The sequence below is a fragment of the Squalius cephalus genome (genome assembly GCF_949319135.1).
Source record: "Squalius cephalus genome assembly, chromosome: 17".
In the NCBI taxonomy this organism is placed as follows: domain Eukaryota; kingdom Metazoa; phylum Chordata; class Actinopteri; order Cypriniformes; family Leuciscidae; genus Squalius; species Squalius cephalus.
Window position 1 is genome coordinate 11,077,315 of NC_137138.1, and position 18,357 is coordinate 11,095,671.

The window sequence follows — 18,357 nt, forward strand, 5'->3', positions numbered from 1 at the left end:
TGTGTGTGTGTGTGTGTGTGTGTGTGTGTGTGTGTGTGTGTGTGTGTGTGTGTGTGTGTGTGTGTGTGTGTGTGTGTGTGTGTGTGTGTGTGTGTGTGTGTGTGTGTGTGTGTGTGTGTGTGTGTGTGTGTGTGTGTGTGTGTGTGTGTGTGTGTGTGTGTGTGTGTGTGTGTGTGTGTGTGTGTGTGTGTGTGTGTGTGTGTGTGTGTGTGTGTGTGTGTGTGTGTGTGTGTGTGTGTGTCAGTCATCAGGAGTGTGTGGCCTAGAGGGAACGTTAGTGATTTCCACATAGTAGGCAGCTTGGTTCTGCTCTTACCGCGGATCTTTCCGGAAACATGCTCTTTGGACGTGATGATTTGGTCCATATCTGTGCGTAGAGCAGCGTCCAGACGGGGGCGCTCCACCTCACAAACCTGAACCAGAGCTTCGTGTTGAGTTCGTGTCTGTGACAACACCTGCCTGTATACTGCATCTGAGATCTGACAGGGTAAACAAACAGATGATAAACAAACCTCATACAAACTGCAGCAGATAAACACATACATTCCTTAAATGTTCTTAATACTTAATAATAATTTACATAAATAAATATATTTTGAACTGTTTTGAAAATTTTGAATTTATATATATTTTGGCCCTTTCTGAACTGTTGAGCCTCAATGTGAAACTAACACCAATGTATACTTCTCTATAGACTGAAGTGGAATCTAATTTTTTTATACATATATTATAAACTAATAGATTTATTATCTATTGCCAATAAAGTATGATAAAATTATAAAAATGAATTGCATATATTTGTGTAAATGATAAGTTTTTTTTTTTTTTTTTTTTACAGCTTTACAATTTACATATGAGAACTGACCAGCATCCAGTCCTTCTGTCTCTGTTGTAGTTTTCCTTTCAGCCGAGGTACGATCAGATTCCTCAATTCAGGGTGCAAAGTCTCCATCACCAGGTTGGCAAGAATCTAGACACACAAACAGATGCGAATGAGAAAAAGCCTTTGAAAACTAGTGGTAACACAGCAACTGGAACTATACCGTTTACTTAATGATGGCATGACAAAATTTGAATACTGCTTTAGACAGCTACGAGGGCATCATTAACTTTATGCTAACAGCTTTGTAGTTTTGCATGCATATCTTCCGTAACCATGCCATCATAGACTGCAGACTGTAGGCTACAATGTCAAATGAATAATTCTTAAAGCGTTCACACCCATAACATAGACGCCCATCACAGATGGCTGCTTTGTTTATGCTCACTTCAGTGAATGCAATGACAGACAGAACAGAAACAACCTTTGATGTGGGGAAACATGTCTGTGTGAGTAAGTTTTTTCATGTGTGTTTTTAGGGATGGGATAATAGTTTTATCATAAATAATACGCCACAAACATGACACGTTTACTTTCTAAATATTAGGATTAGCTCACACCTTAATGTTGCCTGATATCAACCAATGTGTTTGATAGTGAGAGAGAGAGGAAGGGGTCAAGAGGTCAGTAGAAAGGTGCTTCTTTATGACTTGTTGGTGATGGTGTGGAGCAAATGACTGGCATTTATTAGCTGGTCACCTGTGAAGCATCCGCCCACACCATACACATAAAAATGCACACCTCTAGGTCACACTAAAATATGCGAGTAATGGCTATATGTGAGTAATTTAACTTAAATTAGCCAATTATATTGTTGCAGCTAATGCAAGGCTTGGCTGAACAAACTGGTATCAATAACTAAGTTGTTTGATGTTTGTGTGAATGGCATTTCAAGTTCTTCTTAGATCCATGGGCTTACAATGGTAAATAGTACAGAACGGCTTTCACCCCCTCCACTCGTCCTGTTTCCACGGTAACGCAGGGGCCAGGTGGGCAGTAACACCCTGCAGACCCCTCACAGAAAAACAAAAAACAGACGGCCCACACCCAGCAGTAATAACAACCCACGCAGCAGTTTCCAGCATGTTGTCACGTCCAGGCTGACCGTGGCGCCCTGTATCACTGTATCACTCTCGCACACACAAAACGTCAATACCTTCTTTATTTGCAATAGTACTTTTCCCTGGTTAAAGTGTAAAAATAGAGGCATTAATTGAGTTTATACACACAAACAGCTCATTCATAGGAAACATTTCCTGGGTGTGTTCTGGCAGGGAGCAAAACATAACATTTAAAGGAAGGTAGGAAGGTGCATGTGTGCTTTTAAAGGAATATTCCTGGTTTAATACAACCTAAACACTTCTGATGCGGTCATCTTTCTGTTGGTAAAAATAAACCCTTAAAAATAAACTCATTAACAATAATGTACAATAAGTAACTTCAATTGTCATTGATTATCGCATGTCTTGGACGCACCAGACTACAATGTGCACAAATTGAATGCTATAGAAGAGAAGATATTCAGTATTGTCTGATATTTTATATAAAAATTCATTTTGAAAGAGTCACCTTACGCTCACCTTAATTCCAGATCACGATGTGCATTAAAAATGGCACTAAACGTCACATGCAGGTGAGAAATGCTTTTAATTTTAATAATATTCTTGAAAACCAAGGTATATGAGAACATTTAAATTGCTTAACACTAAAAAATCAGGTTGATACTTATCCTAAATATGTAAATTCTGTAATTTTATGAAGAGAAAGGAAGAATTTGAAGGGAAAAAATATTTTGTAATAAACTTTCATTTCAAGATTATGGTTACTACCTTCATTTTGTAAATGTTGTTGCTGGATTGTGGAAAATAAATACAAAATGAGAAAAAGGAACACCATTTTGTATTATAGGTCCTCTTTAAGGGCAATGTATGGGTGTGCGTGTGTGTGTGTGCAAAGGAGAGAGAAAGAGTGTGAGGAGTTAGGAGTGAGGGCAACCAGAACCCAATCATTTTAATGACGGCCTGTTTGCATTTAATTCAAATCTGTGCACACAAGTAAGAAAGGGAGTTAGATAGACATTCCTAAATCTATTAGAAACTAAATGTTATTTCCAGCATATTATGACTAAAATGAGACAGCAGGATAAACCACACAGACCTGACCATAACTCACCCCTCTAATGACACATTCTCAGCTCTCTGCTCTGTGGTTTAGAGATTATTGAGGGTTTGTGCTACTCCAGACCAGTAGAGATCTTAAATACAGAGTGATCAGTCTGACTTATCAAGATTAATCTTAAAAAGAGCTAGTCTTTTTAAAAAAATGGCCTTCAGGTCAGAGAGAAAGATGGAAAACATTGTATTTTAGCATTTATTTTTTTAAATGAGTTTGGGAGGGAGAAATGGGTAATTCAGAAAGCTGTTATGTCGTCACAAATATTAGCACATTAACATATGATCAGTAACATTCAATACTTATTCAAAAACTTGGTCCGCCCAAATTAATGATGGTTTTAAGTACATGGAGCTTGATTATCTAATTATCGTGTGTGTGTGTGTGTGTGTGTGTGTGTGTGTATGTGTGTGTGTGTGTGTCTCATATATCTATATCTCATATATCTATCTCATATATCTATATATCTATATCTCATATATCTATATCTATATCTATACCTATACCTCATATATCTATATCTCATATATCTATATCTCATATATCTATATCTCATATATCTATATCTCATATATCTATATCTATACCTATACCTATATCTATATCTCATATATCTATATCTCATATATCTATATATCTATATCTATACCTATACCTATATCTCATATATCTATACCTCATATTTCTATACCTCATATATCTATATCTATATCTCATATATCTATATCTCATATATCTATATCTCATATATCTATATCTCATATATCTATATCTCATATATCTATATCTCATATATCTATATCTCATATATCTATATCTATATATCTATATCTAAATCTATATCTATACCTATATCTATATCTATATCTCATATATCTATATATCTATATCTATACCTATACCTATATCTCATATCTATACCTCATATATCTATACCTCATATATCTATACCTCATATATCTATACCTCATATATCTATATCTCATATATCTATATCTCATATATCTATATCTATATCTCATATATCTATATCTCATATATCTATATCTCATATCTATATCTCATATATCTATATCTCATATATCTATATCTCATATATCTATATCTCATATATCTATATCTCATATATCTATATCTCATATCTATACCTATATCTCATATATCTATATCTAGGGCTGGGAGATATATCGCATGACATTGTTATGCGCATCTCGTCAGTAAACCCGGTTCCTTGATTAGTAGTAAATCAGAGTAAACCAGAGCCGTAGTTAACTGACAAGCTGAGCCATATCACATTAATTATCGCAGGCGATACGGCCGTGATAATTAATGCGATATGGCTCAGCTTGTCAGTGAACTACGGCTCTGTGTAGTAAATGCCACTCCATCTGAAAGCAGGTGATGGCGATTTACTACTAATCAAGGAACCGGCTTTACTGACGAGAGGCGCATATCAATGTCATGCGATATATCGCCCAACCCTATCTATATCTATATGTAAATTACAAAAATTACAATATAATTTGGTTCATGAAATCATGACACAAGAAAATAAGGGAAAAATAAAAGCTACAAAACTGTAGAATTTGGCCCAGTCTCAGCAACAAAGCCAAAACGAACACCCTTCCACCTGTCTGCTTGTAAATTTTTTTTTTTTTTTAAACGAACATCTGATGGAAGTTGGTTTGAAGTGGTTTCTAGCTGGTCTAGGTTGATCATTTATGGTAATTAGTTGGTCTAGAGCTTCATTACAAGTTTAACCTGGTAGACATGGCTGGTTAGGACTGGTAGACGACTTTGAAATACAACTTGACCACCTTTAGCAGGTAGACCTGGTTTTTGACCTAGATTCTCCATTGCCAAAGTTCTCAGTGAAATAAATAGTTACTTTGAGAGAGTCAGCCACACCTGAGACAAAGTTTGGGTGCCCTCCCACCTGTCTGGGACACATAAAGCCAAGATTGAGGACATTCAGAGGGAACTCAATCCGAATGATCCAAGGAAAACAGAAGTGCTCAGGGATAAACGCTGTCTGTTCTGTTCTTTCCTCCTCTCTCTCTCGTTCTTTTCCAGGGAGGCTCTGATTTCTCCTCCATTCTTATTCCCATGAGTCAAAGAGAGTGTCTGAGGCCCACTAGACAGCACCTTAAACTCACTAAATATACTGTACAAGTTGCAGTATGAAATTAAACCATCACTGGAACAATGCATTTTATATGCAAAGTATCCTGTTTTGTATCAAGGATGTTTAATTGTGACAGCTGTCAGATGCTCCAAACATGAATGACCTTCACTAACCTGTGCTTGGTTTCCACACATCAAGTCCCAGGTGCCGTAGTGACCCTTGGCCTGCCTGTAGAGCCGTAGGGCATCCGTGAAAGCCGGTGTCGATACCTTGGACTCCTCTGACAGTCCTAGAGAGGTCAAGAAACATGACATGTTACAGATCAACTCCCTGTTAAATTCACATGGTTTATGCCAGCGGTTCTCAAAGTGGGGTCCATGACCAATAGCCAGGGGGTCCGTGTAATATTTTGCTAGGCTACCCTATTTTTTCAGACTATAGCTTGTTACGTTTATCATCTGAAACGTGCTGCAACATATTCAAAAGTGACTAGCCTAATGCATTTAACGTCAAACAGGCAAAACTTAAGGTAGACACTTAAAGGTTTTTATAGACATATTTCTCATGTTCGTGCTACAAATAGGCTTCACGCTGAGTTTCAGTTCATTTTTGTGATGCGCTAAATAAATTTGTTTAGGCTTTAAAAACAATGTTCTTTGTAATGAATGCCACTATAACTTGTTTATTTTATAGGCCTTTTTTTCCTTTTTTTCTTCTTCTAAATAGGCTACCGTTAAATATTGGGAGAGGCTCTCTAGAAAACAATGCAACATTCAGGTGCAACTTATTTTCTGGAAAATAAGGTCAATAATAAAATTGTGCAGGATTATTAAAGTGTTTTTACAGGGGACCATTTGCACCAATAAAACAAGCATATGATAAAATCAACCAGCTTTTGAGTTTTTTTGCTGGTCCAAGCTGGTGGAAAAAAAATGGTAGACCAACCTGGACCAGCAATAAATCACTCCAAAAACACCATTAAGTGGGTACAGCAAGGAAGAGGAATGGATTACTATATTAAGAATGAGTTGTGCTCAAGGAAAGGACCTGCACTAAGAAGACCTCATCTTTACTTGGAGACCTCAGCATTTAAAGGCTATTGCAGTTTCTGTTTCTCAAACAGCGACCCCTAGAGTCGCTGTGGAGTACTTGTATTTTTTTTTTTGTATATTGTTTTTTTGGTGATTTTCCTTTTATTGTGACAGGACAGTAGAGAGATGACAGGAAACGAGGTGGGAGAGAGACGGGGGATGGGATCGGGAAAGGTCCACGAGCCGGGACTCGAACTCGGGCCGCCCGAGCGCAAAGGCACTACATGTCGACGCACTGACCACGAGGCCATTGGCGCCGACTTGAAGTGCTTGTATTTAACGTTATTGTTGTAAATACCACTCATGCAGAGCCGTCTCTGCACTCTTCCGACCGCACTGTCTTCGTTTTCTTCATCGACTCTACCATGATTCACGTCTGAAATGCGTGCTAGTGTCTTCCATAGGCTGCTTCATATGTTGTTGATGTATGTGACATCGTGCTGTAAAGCAAGTCGTGATTCTCGCAAGATTTGGCGGGGCGCCACCTCATCCCACCATTCGCCGTACTACGAGTTCGTTTACCATCGAAATGATTTCGAAGCTGTTATATTAAGGTATAAATCTTGCATAGTGTGCCTTTAATAAGAGTCTATGGAAACTACAGCTACCACCACTCAAGCAGAGAACTCCACAAGACCTAATGTGACAAGGCTTTATGGAAAAACACTTAAATGATGATATAATTATATGGTACTGAAGTGAATATGGACTGCTCCATGTAGGACCATTTATGTAAACGCTGTGCATCAGATCTGCTGAAAGGAACCCAATTTGCTATGTAGATAATAAACGCCAAACAGTCACGCTCTCTCGCTGATACTAAAAGTCAATCTGAACAGCTGTTATTTGGGGAGATTTGAGTCTTTTGGGACATTGATAACCTTTTAGAGTTGCTTTCCTGATGCCAGCAGGAAGTGAGTGTGATCCATAAAGTTACACAAGGAAAGACAAACACAGATGGACATGAGCAATGTCAAGCTGCACAAACACTCACAAGACAGGAGCTGATGAGAAATGTGTGTGTATTGCAGTGAGTTTCAGATTGGCCGACACAAAGACAGGAAGTCAGCAGTGAGAGATGGAGCGTAACAGTCTGTCAGGAACAGGAAATCCACTCAGCGTTCATTTTCCAAGACTCCAAGAGAGAAAGAGAGAGACGGACAGAGACACACACAGAATGGTGGAAAGTAGAAAATAACTAGCTTTTCTTGGCATAAGCCCCATGTGAAAACACTAGATGCGTTTGTCAGCGGTCTGTATGGAGAAAGTCCCTGAGTTCTGGGCTCGATAAAACAAAATAACCCAAAAATCTGTATCATACCCCCTCGTCCCCAAACGCACACAGCCACTGATAATATCACCAACAGTCCAAGAGACACCTTACATCAAAAGTTAACGTGTGTGTGTGTGCGTGTGTGTGTGTGCGCATGCGTGCGTGTGTAAAAAGAGCTGCCTGCTCTCGTTTTCTGGCAGGCCTGAGAAACTCAATGCAAGAGTCTTGAGCAAAAATAGTACATATGGTAGAGTTTAGCGTGGGCTTCCTCTGGCACGGGACTGCACGGTGGTTAGCCGAGACTCCTGGGATGGCTGGTTCCCAGGATTGCTCTGCCACCGCATGTGCGCGCGCTTACCATTACGGTTTCGTTCACTGGTGCATCTCTTATTTGGGTCAAAAGCACAAGAACTACACGAGTTTCAAAAGAAATGTCTCATGTCTGAATCAATAATGAGAACCTAAAGACAACATATTAGCTTTCAAAATTATTTCTAAATCTTTAGGAAGCAAAAACAAATAATCCCACCATAGACTGGCTTTTACAAGTAAATATTGACTACTTTTATATTAAAACTGTTATGTTTCAGTATAAATTCTAAGTATAAATATATCTATGACTATAACTAAATCAGTTTAAAGGGGCCATACAATGTGTACATCAAATTTGAAAAAACTTTAAAAGTTCAAATGTTCTATGAAAACTGTAACTTTCAGAATGTAAAACTTCCACCCCAGGAAAAAAAAAGGCCCACTGAAACATAGAAAAAAAAAAAATTTATATATGACTGCCCACATTTTTACACCAAGACACCTACTCACTGTACAGAAACTTGTCCTGCCCAGTAAAGATGAGGTTATAGATAGAAATAAGAGAGAAAATAAAACATTTCTCTACACGGATGTACATAGGTTTCTTGTGGAAAAAAAAAACAATCATAATTTAGTTTTGCATGAATGTTTTCTACTCTCACTTTCAATTAAAAAAACTGAGTACATCACCTTAGGACAGTGGTTCATCAGCAAACTTAATAATAAATTATTTAAATAAAAATACTAAAGAAAGAAAAATCAATACGCAAACTAAAATAATATTTCTTCACAGTCCGAAAATAATCAGCATTATCATAATTACAGCAGAAATGGCAGAATTATCTTAGCATATATGGGAAGCATCATACTAGCATATCTAAGTCACTGCTCTTCAGGCACTGCTCTTCCACATGTGGGCGTTAACTAAACAGATGGTCAAAGGGTGCCTATTACTTAGTGCAAAGGACTGTTATTAAATTTCAGCTGAATTCAAAGTGTCCCGTTTGATGGTGTATTGCATCTGTCAACAGTGTCAACAAATCCATATATGAAACTGAAATTCTCCTCTACTTCAATTTTAAAAACCTGTTTGTTTACTTTCTGCCATGGGTCTCCATGCTATGATGTCATAATGGGTGTGATGATATGATTGATTACCAACTGTCCCAGTTGCCAAAGAGACAGGTACTGTATGACTTCAACAAAACAAGTGACTAACAACCACCACAGACCGTCAGAACAATGACTAGAATACAATTACTAGATAAAAATGTTCAGAATGCAAAATTTGCACTGAATCACAAATGGTGTAAGCTTTCCATTAATTTTGACCCATTCCAGAAGGTTAGACAGATCAACTTAAACATGTATTGGGATCATACGCAGCCTTAGTTCCAAGTCTGATAGCTAAAATAGTGTGCATCTGTGGTTTGCTTTATCTTAGCTCTATGAAAGGCCTTTGTGTGTACGAGAGTATAATTCACCTGGATTTTGTCAATTGCTGCAATATAACCCAAGCATAATAAGCACCTGCTGTAACACCACAGCTTTGCATGTGGTTGATCTCTGCTCTCTGGTAACCCCCCCGCCAAAACACAGAGCTGCATTCTCACATTTGCAGAGCAACTACCTCAAGTCATTTCTGTCCTCGGCTTCAGGGATTTCGCAGAGCCCTTCCCTGCTGCCTTAAATGCAAATGATGTTCACTGTGTAACTTCTAGCACTCATGACTGTCTGTTTTGGCCTGTTACCGAGTCAGGCGCTGTACCTCACCTTAAGATTTTAAAAAGCCTAGAGGCAAGCTAGAGATCTCATATGTTTGCCCTACATATTGATCTGGGATGAAGTCCCTAGTTACATGTTAATTTTAAATCAATATGCGAAACGTGGCTGAGGAACAAAACTTCCTCTTGAAAATGAGTCAACATTCCTCCCTATTGTGCATGATTACAGTCAACGCCATTTAAAAAAAAGAAAAGGAAAATAAGGGCTACATAAATCTTGCTTCACCTATGCTTTTGGTGATGTAAGCTGTGCAGACTATTGAAACAGCTATTGTGAAATACATCAAAGTAATAATAGAAGCATCACCATTTAAAATCTTAAAAGTAGCTTTTTACTCTTTAAAACAAACTACTTTTCAGAATCAGCTCCTAACAGAAAAATCAAACCCCACCAAAAAAAAATGTCTCCTGTTTGTCACAAACATGAAAAATGTTACAATATGGAAGTAAAATGGTTTGCATTATTTCCGCAGGTAATGCAGCAGGAAGGTCACTGCCCCTGGCAAATTAATGACTTTATTCAAAAATCAAGTTAACAAGATCAATCTCTGACTGAGGAGAGCAGGTTTACGGTTTATTAGACACACCCCTTAATCATATTCAGCAGTCTCTTGTCACATCCCAGAGAGATACCAAGAGGTATTTGATGTTCTATATCTGCGTAAATTGTATGGCATCTGGTTTTGAATCATTTGTGATCCACAAAGATAGTAATTTGCTGTCATGTCTTGACAAGCCCAACTGAGAGTGCCTCTGATCTACCTCAGGGCATTATGGGAAGGTGTTGACATTTGGTCAGAGGATATTCAGTTAGAAGTCAATGACTGGCAACATGTTGGAGCTATGCAGTTGTATATATTGGCCGCTATCTTAATTGCACAATTCCTCCTTTTATTAGTTTTGCAACGTCTACAGTGTGACATTCTTTAGAAATGTAACATTTTTTATTTAAACCTTTTATGCAGCGGTAGGAATTATTTTTTAATAATCTTGGTGGTGGTTGAGGAGATTCCCCCTTCCATATAAAAGTGCTTTGAGTACTCAGAAAAGCGCTATATAAATGTAACAAATTATTAATTACTACATTTTTTTTTTTTTTTTTTTTTAAAGAAGTCTCTTATGCTCAGCAAGGCTGCATATATTTGATCAAATATACAGTAAAAACAGACCATAATATCTTACTGACCCCAAACTTTTGAATGTTAGTTATAAAACAAAGTCCTACCTTCTATTTAATTTGACTTGGTTAAACCATTTAGTAACTGAATTTCTAAGCAAAAAGCGATCTAAGCGATCCTGGTAAGTTACCATAAAATTGCCAGAACAACTTTACCAGGAATATTTTACCGGGCTTTTAACCGGTAACAGACCATTCACACATCAGTTCCAAAATACCGGTAAACTCTGATGATGATGTAATTAACCAGAAGTTTATGCCTTGTTCCTGAAAAAGGCTAGTTATTTTATCATACGTGACAGTATCGCTAACTTTTGTTGACAAATCTCTTCATCTGCCCGGATGAGGAAAAGAGCTTTAGTTTAGACTATATGTGTGAAAGGGGCTAATATCAGCGCATTAATGATGAATTAAAAATTAATAATAATAATAATAATAATAATAATAATAATAATAATAATAATAATAATAATTATTATTATTATTATTATTATAATTATTATTATAATTATTATTATAATTATTATTATAATAATTATAATAATAATAATAATAATAATTATTATTATTATTATTATTATTATTATTATAATTATTATTATAATAATTATAATAATAATTATTATTATTATTATTTATTATTATTATTATTATTATTATTATTATTATTATTATTATAATTATAATTATTAATTATTATTATTATTATTATTATTATTATTTCACAGTTCTTGCAAGGGATATTTAACATCAGTTAAAATTACAACAGGAACATCCTCCACACCTTAAAGTAATTTCCCAGGCATTCAACATTTCAACCTGTGACAGCCTTTTTCCCCCTCACAAACACAGACACACACCCTGTTGTGTGATTTGAAATATGACAATGAGCCAGAAGATTTGTGAGGGTGGAGATAAGGGTAATATAATACTATGAATTATTACAAAGGCATTCAGGGAATTCTTTAAATATTTAGCTAGAAACTATAGATTATGTTTGATTGAAAGGGAGGAAAGACAGTCAAATCTTGTTTTGTTTTAATGTTATTTTGGAGCACAGTAAAGTAGTTGATCTGGCAAAATCTACTTCTACAGCATTTTTAATTTCCCCCAAAAAAACTACAGGAACATTCTCATGACAATGTGCATCTTTAGTGCGCACAAAACACCACAAGAACATGAACCACCGTTTCCTGCAAATGTGGATAAGATAGATCTTTTAAGATAGACAAAAACGCACATTTAAATTTTTTCAAACAGCAGGACTTCTTTGTTTTGTCATTGTTTGTGATAGTGACTCACCGTTGTTGGTGTGTCTCACACAGTCCTGGAAGACGGCATGCCACTTCTTCTGTTCTTTCTCTGTCATCACGCAGAAGTAGTAATGGCGGGCATATGGATGCCACAGGATGAGGGGAAACTGAGTGGGGCACTTCAGAAATGGGGCACTTGCCACTTTGGCCTTTGTATCTAAAACAACAGACACAATACAAGAAGATGAACACAAATTACACTGAATACACTGTATACAGAAGTACAGTCTAATCAGAGAACTCATTCTGCAATTTATCCTGTCCATACATAAAGAAAATGATGCATATTATATTATGAGATCAAATAAGAACTTTCTGTAACACTTCACCTAAAGCCTTTATATTTACTGCATTATAAAATTATTAATGCATATAAAAAAATAATGCATTTAACTATGCCTGATGCATTTTATGGTCTCATGAATATCTGTAACCACAGTAATAATACTTCTGTCAGGACCACTATCGTCAAATACAATTCGCAATTGCATACAGTTAGGATTGGCGGTATGGTTCTGTTCAAGAACTCCCATGCAGCCTAGCATGGATAAGAGCAGGGAGAGCAGCAATAACACCCCTTAGGGTAAACACAACAGAACCAACATGAATGTATTGCAGATATCATTAATTCAAGATTTTAAAGTACAACATAATGAGTCAAGGGGAATCAGATTGCCATACTGACTGACGAGAGGAGGAGCTGGGGATGGAGGAGGGTAATTCGCTCCTGATAAAACGCGATAGCTGTTGATAATACTGAAGGAGCTTATACATGTATACAGTGATAGGCGTCGTATTCCTATAGGTAGACGTGCTTGACTAACGTGACCTCCCAGAACTGACGCTACGCTTAATTTATCCAATTATTGTTAAACCTTTAGATGAAAACATGATGACAAAAACAATTTTAGCTGTTAAGGTCCGTTCACACCAAGGACGATAACTATAAAGATAACGATAAAGATATAATTCTAAAGATCGTTCTCCATATTAAAGAATAACAGAGTTCACACCACAACTATAATGATAAAGATATGAGGAACGATATCGTTGGGATCACTTTCAGAACGATTTTTTTCCAGCTGTCGAACGATAAAACACTGACAGCCAATCAGAATCCATTCTAATTTAAAGGTCTCGCGCATTTAAAATGGATCTGGATCATCCGGGCGCGCGCGTGCTTAAAATAAAAAGACCGTTATCGGTCGCTGGTGTGGACGCATTTATAGTTATCTTTATCGTTATCTTTATAGTTATCGTGCTTGGTGTGAACGGGCCTTAACAAGGAATGTGCAAATCTTATAATGCATTATAAATTTTACAATTATCTAGAAATTATACATTGCATTGTCACAAACATTATTAATACCTTTATATGTATTATACATAAAAGCCTAACCCTAATGTATAAAATGTAATTTTAAACCCTACTTGGACTTTTTAATTTTGTACAACATTCCTATAAGAATCTTTAAACAATAGGATTTTCTAAACAATTTTTTTTGGATCATGTTATTTATTTATCATATTAATTCATTTCTCACCACTCAGGCTATTGTTGAGAAGCTCCAGGTACTCCTCCATAGAGGTTAGGGCTCTGTACCCGGCACAGTTAATGACCCCTTTGGAGTGTAGACCTCGATCATGTGCCTGTAGAGGAAGCAGACTTTTCAGAATCCATCTGCAGCTGCATCCACTAACAGCAATGCAATTTAAGTGAGGTCCAATAATGCAAGATTAACATTCAGATCATTTTTCTTTTGTTTACATTTAATTATCTGAGCTGGGTGTGTTTGTGGTGAACATAAAAAAAATAAAATAAACCACACTCAGCGGTTTACACTCACCGCTTTGCTCTCATACAAGCCGATGTTGTAAGAGTCGCCCACGTACAAAAAGCGACTCCTCCATTTCTTGCTCTCCTCCAGATACTGGAACAGACCTCCGGAGAAGATGGACTTGTTCTTCAGAGGGTCCTGTGGTGGGAACAAACACATTTTAAATGAATGCGAATCAAAATCATTGTACTAGATGAAAGCATGACTAAACAATACAATGAATGATGTTAAGAAGACCAACATGAAACACTCCCAACAGTCTGGAATAACAAAAAGACTAGCTATAGATGTGTTTATATAACATTGATCTCAGTGATTCAGCCTAAAATAAGAAATGGGTGGAGCAACTGGTACAAAAGGCATTCAAGGTTGTGTTATGTCTACAATCAAAACCACAGCTTTCTGCTAATGATGCCAAATTTACCGCCGGTGAGTGAACATGCCTTTGAACATGGTTAATCTTTGAAACCAAATCCAAAAAAATAGACAAATATTTTCAAGTCCAGCTGTCTTGGCTCATAACAATATGATTGTGCACAGTTGTGCACAGCGTTTTTCTTGGCTGTAGTCTCGATTTCTATGTTGAGTTGAGATCAAATTACATCATGGACAGTTGATAATTGGAGAGGTAGGGGACTTTGTAGAAAGTTTAAAAACTCAGCAGCCTTCAATTGTGAACATTTTCCTTTCTCATTGGTCTCCAGATTAGTTAAGATAACGGAGATAACCGGGGGACTAATTTTCTTCGCAAGATCATCTCTCAAGCCCAATTCAAACTGACAGTGGCTGTTTACATGCACACCTTTTGTTTCAATCGGAATGTATTCAATACGATTGATGAATCCGAACGTAGTGTTTACATGAACGATAAATAAAGTGACTGGGTTGATGTGTGTTTATATGCCACAAGCTTCTAATCAGAATTGATTATTTGACATGTACACACTGTACGAATGTACAGAGCAATTCTCCTAAATTGCTTTTTTCTTTGTTTTGAAGAGCAGACTTAATATTTATCTATTTTGGGTCCAGATTAGGAAACGACGAGCACATGAACCGTTATGCCACGCTGCTTATGTTTATCAAACAGTAAAAACACCCCTTCCTGCGCCTCAAACAAAGTGTCTGTGGATGAGAGTATGAAGTGAGAAGGAGAATTTGTAGAATAACAAGTCATTTTTGACATTTATTTTATTTAACAACTGTAGCTCGTTCCGCGCGTCATACGTCATTATGCCATTTCTAAGTCACTGCACATGCGCAATCTCTCGATCGGATTAGAAAAGGAATAAACCACCCCTTTGAATCCGATTTTTTTTTTCATTCGGATCGAGCTCAATTGGATCAATTAAGGCGTTAACATGAATGCTTTTCAGTCTGACTGAGCTGTCAATCCTATTACTAATGGATTATTTGGTTGCATGTAAAAGTAGCGAGTGTGCTGGTGTCTGATCAGAAACTATTTGAAGCATTTTTCCACTGCAGAAAGCTGGTTTAGGCTCCTTAGACCTGCTGAGAGTAATAAACAAAGAGAGCAATGCTCAAAGTTCATTTGTGAGCCGGTTATGTTGTTAGTTATGTCAATATTCATCACTCAAGTCAGTGGAAATGTGGGTTGTCACCAGCACCGGCATAAATGTGATTGAAAAGGAGCATGAGAAAGTCAGAACTACCCAAGATCCTTTGATTCATCAGTTGGTGGAATGGCGACTGAAGTCTTTATGTGCTTTTTGTGTGTGTGCTATTCGGGTTTCTGTTACAGCTATTTAACTTGTGCGAAATTTGTTCCACTTCCTCTTTACCGACTCCATGCCGATAAGCAAGACCACAGAGAGCCTTCTAAATGAGGAGGGAAAAGGGGGAAAAAAAAAGCAAGGAGGCTTATTTCTTACCTCATTTTATTTCTTACCTCATTTTAACCTGGGGGGGGGTTAACCTGGTTTCTTTGCCATTTCATTTTCGTTCTGGGATGTAAAGGTGAAATTCATGGAAATATGAGGGGCTTTACCTTTCTATGTAGTAGTTGTGTCTGGACATTCCCTCCTCCTTCGATCTCAAAGCGCACACTGTTGAACAAAGCCACGGCGTACTGCTGCTCGTAAAACCTCCCAAACTCGGCCATCACGGCACTGGTGCGGGCTAGGTTGGAACAGACACACAGGAACGTTAGATTTTAAGCAGGACCACAGCAGAGGAAAGAAATGATCACCTTTCAGCTGCAGAGTTTACTGCAAATTGCAGGTTGCATTTGTTGGAGGTTACTCTGATTGTTAAATGTTTATACCACCATTTCATCCAATCACACAATGTTAGAAACCTGTTGAGTTAGTTTAGTCTTTTAGTTGAGAATTGTTCCCAATAGCAATTAGGCAAGATAACAAGAAAGATGCAAACACACACAGAGTGTAACTTGATCCAAGATTCTTAGTTATATAATAATAATAATAATAATAATAATAATAATAATAATAATAATGATAAATTCCTTTATTTATAAAAAAGTAAATAAAATAAATAAAAAATAAATAAATTCATAATAATTTATAAAATACACTGCCATATGAGATGTAAGGGATTATAATATCACGGTTCAAATGACAAATAATAACATTAACCAAAATAAACATCATGATTTTTGGGACAGACTGTGCAATCCTCACCATGTATTCTGTTGCGACATCATAACAGTTATGTGGAAATATATACATGTGTAAATGCTGATCCAAGCTTTCCAGAAATTCAATAGGGTTAGAACACAAAAGGAGGTCAACAATTAAAGGGCGTTCTTGATAAAAAGAGAAACAGTTGCAAAAACAGTCAAGTGTGGAAATACACAAACACAGACACAGTATGAAAATACACATTAAAAATGAAAAGACCTGAGCCTGCAGGCTTATCGAAGCTTTATGAAAAGAAGATGGTGCTATTAAGAATAATTTGCTTATATAAAGGGGGCAATAAATGGAAAAAGTGACGCATGATTGGAGGCGATCACATTTGAATGCCATATTCAAAGTATCTTGGTCTAGTTTTACAGCAAACGATAGGCTATCATTGGTACTTAAAATTAACTTGTTAAACAATCTCGAGGCATGTTCGCATGCATGTGAAAGGAGATGCCTCCATAAGAACAGGAAGGAACAACCTGACAAGGACGGAAAAAGGAAGGCGGCCACATCTGATTTCAAACAAAATTTATAGTACAGTGCTCCAAGTACACATGGCCTTCTGGGTATTTCCGTTTACTGTACCATGGCCTAGGTCTCCAAAGGAAAGAATCTTTCCACTTGCATCTTTTTTTCTTAAGAAATCCATCAGATTAGAAGCTTCTTGTTACAGGAAATTTGAACATGAAAAGCATGTTGTTTTGTTTGCATGAATGCAGCAGCCGACGCGTCTGAGGTAGACCGTCCTCTAGAAGACCCACTATTGTATTAAACTAGAATAACTTGTAGACTCAGTTTGCTTTGGCTCAGTGTTGACTATTCCACAGTATTCATTCACATGTATATTTGCAGAGAGTGTTTATAGACGTTCAATCGGCACAGGAGGAACAGGTATCGGCGTCGATTCGCAGAAAAACTACGTTATCTTCAGAAGCGCTGAAATTGAATGCCATTGCGAACAGCACATCACGTCACTCATCACATCTTAAGATGGGTTTCACTCGGAGTGTGGACATTAGAGCAGTGGTTTTCAAACCTGGGGGGGGGGGGCTGCAAGGGAATGCTAGAGGGTCCGTAGAAATGTTTAGAAAAAAATAATACAAAAATTAAGATACTTAAAATGTATTAAAATAAATAAATAAAAATAAAGTACTGTCCCAGCACAGAACTATAGTGAGTATAAAAAGGTAATTAGTTAATAATAGCCACTAAATATTTTCCAAATAATATTTACACGTGTGTACTGTGTACACACACACGCGCACGCACACACACGCCTTTGGGAAAGGGTTCCCTCACACAAAGATCATAATAGCTGGTTCATGGCATCTAAAATATTAAAAAAAACACAATAGAGCAACTACCTGTAACAAAGCATTACAAAAAAAGAGACTAAAATAAACACATACAGTTGAGACTAGTGGCCATTTTGCAATTATAAAAAATAAATAAATAAATAAATACAAAAAAACCTGGTCAAGTGAGGTTAGTAGGTCAGATTTCTACTTGTCCTAAAAATATTTTCACTGGTTTCAAATAAAATGTATGATTTTCTATTTACAGAAATTCTGTTTTTTCTTTAAAGAAATTTTACATTTGACCTGTTCCTTAAAAAAATTAAGTTCCTTAAATTATTAAAAATATATTATTTTTCATACATTTTTACACAAAAATTTAATTTGACATTTTAAGTTAAGTTCTTTACAAAGAGCACAGCCTTAAAAAG

General features: G+C 36.7%; 1 protein-coding gene across 1 annotated transcript in view; it reads right to left on the reverse strand.

Moving 5' to 3' along the window:
- The window catches only part of niban2a (niban apoptosis regulator 2a), a 28,602-nt gene that overhangs the window by 7,101 nt on the left and 3,144 nt on the right, over positions 1-18,357 (reverse strand). The window contains exons 2-8 of the mRNA XM_079846493.1: positions 15,974-16,104; positions 13,975-14,103; positions 13,672-13,777; positions 12,117-12,284; positions 5,351-5,466; positions 866-970; positions 317-479 (exon numbers count right to left, since the gene is read on the reverse strand). Of these exons, the coding sequence (XP_079702619.1) occupies positions 317-479; positions 866-970; positions 5,351-5,466; positions 12,117-12,284; positions 13,672-13,777; positions 13,975-14,103; positions 15,974-16,104 (918 nt within the window). The remainder of the gene's footprint in view (positions 1-316; positions 480-865; positions 971-5,350; positions 5,467-12,116; positions 12,285-13,671; positions 13,778-13,974; positions 14,104-15,973; positions 16,105-18,357) is intronic.